Raw genomic sequence first — 5,000 nt, 5'->3', positions numbered from 1 at the left:
CCTCTCTCTCCCCCCCCTCTACTTTCTATGTATTAATGTAGTTTAAATGCCTAAGAAAATATCTATGAAAGGCCTTTTATCACCATTATCATTTTAGAGTCAGGATGTAGGTCTGAGTGGGGCATAGAGACTTGTCAAAAGCAGTCGGATAACTTGCATAAGAAATTTATGGGAAAAACTGGATTTATCAGAGATGGAGAGTAAAAAGAGTTGTCTCTCATGCATTAGGACTAGTGTGTGGCTTGAAGTTCACTTGCCTGAATTCGGCATTACTCTTTTCTTCTCTTTCTTTACTGGTTGTCCTTTTCTGTTTCCTGTTTTTTATTTTCTGATTGTCTTTTTCTGTTTCATTTCTTTTTTTCTTTTCTTTTCTTTTCTGATTTTATATCTTTTGTTTTTTCTGTCTGCTTTCAATTTTTTTTTTTTTTCATCATATTTGCTTATTTATTATTATTATTATTATTATGTATTAGTTTGATGTTATTTATCAGCATTTCTTTTTCTTATCCATTTTTCTTCTCATTTCCTTTTATTTTTCTTATTCTTTTGTTCCTCCTTTTGCCTTGCTTTCCTCTCTTGCCTGCCTTCCTTTTCTCTTCTTGTTTTTTTACTTCTCTTCTTTCTCCTCAAATTTTCTCTTTCCCCCTTTATGGATTAATTTTCTCAGTGTCACTTCCAATGACCCTGATTTTTGTAGGTATTTTTCGTAGGAGTAAATTTTCTTGCGGTTATTATGAGTCCACTAAAAAATTGCATATATATTAGGATTTTTTTTTTTTATCAGTGTTGCAAGGGATTTTTTTTTTTTTTTTTTCTTCTTTTTTTATCACAGTTACAAATACTTCTGTGTTCGAATTTGTGAAAGTGAGGGAAAAATGCCTAACGGTTTGAAGTGCTTGTTACCTAATACAAGATCTTTTAGTATATTTTTTCCTACTTCAATTTGGCTTCTATCCAATATGCAGTGCTACAGTCCACTTACTTAGTTTAATTGATATTTGGAAAATCTTTGATATAGTGTGATGATTTGTGTGCATATGATGGAAATGCCCAGTGGACTTCCTTCTAGAAACACCTACTTCTTAGGTCCTTGAAAAGAATGAATGGCTTCGGAAAAGGGGTTAGGTGGGAATCAGAATTCATTTCTAGATAACCTCTCAAGTGTAGATTTGTGTTGAGGAATTGTTGCATTGTTGCACCCTGACTTTGGTGAAGTATCTCTTGAGGAATGCTGTGGGAAGTGAAGTTTTATTACCTTCAGACTGTGAGGGTATATGCCACAATATTCATCTTTATGCATTCCATAATTGATATTTAATAGCTACTCTGTTATTACAGTAAGTTTTTGTGTGACTAGAATTGGGTAAGAATGGTAAGTTTGAAATAATGAACAATGGAGATTTATCTTAATTCTGACTAGTTGTTGGATATCTGATGAAATTAATTTGATTGGACTCTTCAGGATGAACTTGTAATGAGAAAGATTTTTGGTGGTTTATTGTTATTAAAAAAATATATATATTATTTTTTATAAACTTTGTATATTTTGCAAGATCAGTAGCATGTATCGTCTTGCTATTGGTATCCGTCACCATCACCTTTTCTTTGTTACCCATATTATATTAGTAATTTTTGTGTATATTTATTTTCAAGTATATTAACATCTTTGACATTAACATTTTCCGTTCTTCCTAGCAATTTTTAAGTTTTCCTTTACAGGTGAACTGATTGATATATAGCTGACATTGCAGTTCCCTATGAATATGAGCTTTCAAGTTTTTGAAATAGACCCTGCATGAAAAAAAAAGAGAAAAATGTAGCCCTTGTATGACATAAGAATAGTTGGAAGCAAGTTGACATTCTTTTATATCATCAACCCCATTGAGTGTGTAGAATACCACGTAACCCTTGTACATGCCATGCAGGTTGCTGTGTTTATGTGAAGCCCCACGAATTTGACGTGAGCAGTTCTGACACAGACGATGAGTGTGAGCACTGTTCAGGCCACGTGGAGAAGAAGAACAGTCACCAGCCGGGCGGTGAGACTCAGTCAAATAATGGTATGTGAGCCGGATGACATTTGGGAAAAAAGAAAGAAAATAAATTGTCTGTGTAAAGATAAGAGAAGGCCCTTGTATATGTGATCTCTCGTAATCTTGATCTGTCTCTTGCCTTCTCACTCCCTTACTTCCTAGCTCCTTTCCACACTTTTCATGGACATATTTACCATCTCTCAAACTTTCATGTGTACCAATTCACAGAGTAGTGTCCTTTTCTCTTGACTTTCTTTATACTCCTCCTCCTCTTTCTACCTCCCTCCTTTTCTATGTCTCTTTCCTCCTGCTCCTCTTCCCCTTTGCTTTTGCTTTTTCATTTTCCTCTTACCACACACACTTTCCTTTCCATCCAGTTTTAGTGTGATATTGTGACACAGTTCTCTTGTGAATAAAGATGGTTTTGAGGAATGGTTTAAAAAAACATAAACGTTCATAAAAGATGTATGAAAGGGGTTTACTGGCTCTCACTTGCTGCTCAAACCACAGAAATTTGATTGGAAATATTTTTCAAACAACAAATTGCAAACAACCAGCAACATGTTACTGACATATACATAGATAGTCTGTCTCCTGTTTTAAAACCAAGAATGCATAAACTTTATTAGAATGGTGGACATAATACAGAAATCATGCCACACCTACATATTATAAATGTCCTTGTATACATCAGAACATTTTTTCACAATAGGTAAGTCTGGTGGAGTAGAAAGCTTGTCCACTTTTGGTTGGTAGCCTTGAAATCAATGTTTAAAATTAATATTTTGAGTTTTAACATTTCTTCAATATCAAGGAAATTGAAAGTTTTGAGGAATATTTTCTTTAATAATTTAAGAATATTTATTATTTATTTATTTATTTTTTTAATAAACACTGATCTATATAGCATATTTTAACCCCTTGTTTGTGGGTGGAATCTACTATGATGCCATGGGTGGCATCCCTACAGATGCAGCCCATATAGATATACCTATTTGGCGGACCACACGGTCACCGAAAAAGCCTGTGCCCATTGGGTTAAGATTGTATGCTTTCTTAATTATTATATTGTACTGTATCAGAACAGCATGCTATAGAAGACTGTGATTAACCTTTGAGGCATTATTTTTTCACATTGCAGGATCGGCTGAGAAGTGAAAAGTACATATACGAAACCCTGTGAGTGTTTTCTGGGGGCATCAGGTCTGTGGAGAACTCTACTCCTTGATGTGGAAAGAAGGAGTTTTCCTGCATTATTTAAACGACTTGCAGTTTTAAATGTGTTTCCTTATCTTTAGCACCAAATCCACCATTCATCCATAATATACATTTAATTTGTTCCTTCAGGTGAATCTTGGCCAAAGGACAAATTCTATGCAAAAGCTTATTCGTTGACTTGTCTTCCCTCGGATTTTAAAGGATTGTTTATGAATAGTGTGTGGATCCTGTATTATCACTCTTTGGTGTACATTATTATCATGCTGATTTTTGGTGCTTGTGGTCCTATGCCAAAAAAAGAAGAACAAAACAAAAAATGCAAGGAAATACAGATTAAAATGTAAAAGTGTATGGCCTGTGGATCAGAAAATATGCTATACTGTTTAAATTTGTGTGGAGAGAATGTGTAAATGGATATACTATAGGTATAAAATGGCAGAGATTTCCTTATCTGATTGTCGAAATAATGCTGTCAGTTGCAGTATTATAGGACTTGTTTTTAGTATGTGGAGATGAGGAGATGGTGTTATAGCAAAGGATATTTTTGATAGGAAGATTTCACGAAACATAAAATGTTACTGGATGGCTGTCTTGTGGCACTGTACATATTCCAGGGAGCAGCGGTAGAAAAGAAATTCCAAAGATGCATTCGTTGTATATTATGTGATTCATGTTTCCATGTTAGCAATGAGACCCATTGTAGTTGTTTGCTGTCTTGGATTGTCTGATGTATTACTACATTACCTTTTAAATTATAGTATTTCCGTTGGTGATCATTTCAGATTTTTTTCTTCTTCTTCTTCAAGATACTTTTGTGGATGTAAGGACAGCATTTCCAGATGAAACATGTTAATTCTTTAGATGCAAAACTATACCTCGCTGATATTTTTATTTCTTGAACAAAAGGCTTCAATAAATACTGGAAGGAATAGTTCTCCTTTGCCCTCACACTTTTATTGCAGAGTTTATGTACATATCAGCTCTTTCTTTAGTATGTAAAAGCATATATCAAAATTAAAATTTCATTTTTTTTTCCCCTCATGATAAAAGAAAACCAAATTGAAAGAAAGAAAAAAAGGAAAATCAATGGTAAACTTGTCTACTTTGAAACTTAAGTAAAAGAAAAGCACAACTGATGCTATGGAAAGAAGGCTCTCACGCAGTAAAATGTTGATTCCAGTTGTGATACTGCTGTAAAGCTGGTTGAGAATGTAGCTGTGACAGAGGGAAGAGAGATAAAAAGTGAAAAATAATCTGTTTGGAATGAAATTGCTGAAGGGTAAGTGTCTAGTAAGGGACACCAAATCCACTTGATGTTAATTTACCTTATAAATTTGAGAAGCACATTCATCACCCATGATGTGAGACTGGGATTTGCATGAGCATCTTTCCTAGAGGAGAGTTTTAAGGTAAATATCTGATAAAAAAAATTGATATGGTAGTATGAAACATTTAGAAAAAACCTGTAGTCAGTTTTATATGCACAATTTATACCTTGAATATATCTCTTGGCATTCAGTTGTAGCTTGATTTTTGTCTTGAAATTTAAGCCTTTGTGATTCCTCCACATCTTGAACAGTATTCATGCTTACTTTTTTTTCCTTTTTGTCTCAAGGAGTGTTTTGATTATCTAGGTTGGACTTGGGCAAACTAGAGTTCATGATTAGGCCTGCTCTATTAAAAAAAAAAAAAAAAAAAAAAAAACAGCACAAGCATTGAATGATTGTGTATATTGTAAATGCCATAATA

General features: G+C 33.8%; 1 protein-coding gene across 1 annotated transcript in view; it reads left to right on the top strand.

Moving 5' to 3' along the window:
• The window catches only part of LOC125029153 (E3 ubiquitin-protein ligase PPP1R11-like), a 24,325-nt gene that overhangs the window by 18,297 nt on the left and 1,028 nt on the right, over positions 1-5,000 (top strand). The window contains exons 3-4 of the mRNA XM_047618993.1: positions 1,926-2,060; positions 3,175-5,000. The exon at positions 3,175-5,000 is cut by the window's right edge and continues 1,028 nt beyond it. Of these exons, the coding sequence (XP_047474949.1) occupies positions 1,926-2,060; positions 3,175-3,191 (152 nt within the window). The 3' untranslated portion in view covers positions 3,192-5,000. The remainder of the gene's footprint in view (positions 1-1,925; positions 2,061-3,174) is intronic.

The sequence above is a fragment of the Penaeus chinensis genome, chromosome 1 (assembly GCF_019202785.1).
Source record: "Penaeus chinensis breed Huanghai No. 1 chromosome 1, ASM1920278v2, whole genome shotgun sequence".
Taxonomy (NCBI): domain Eukaryota; kingdom Metazoa; phylum Arthropoda; class Malacostraca; order Decapoda; family Penaeidae; genus Penaeus; species Penaeus chinensis.
This window is presented reverse-complemented; position numbering and strand designations above follow the sequence as displayed.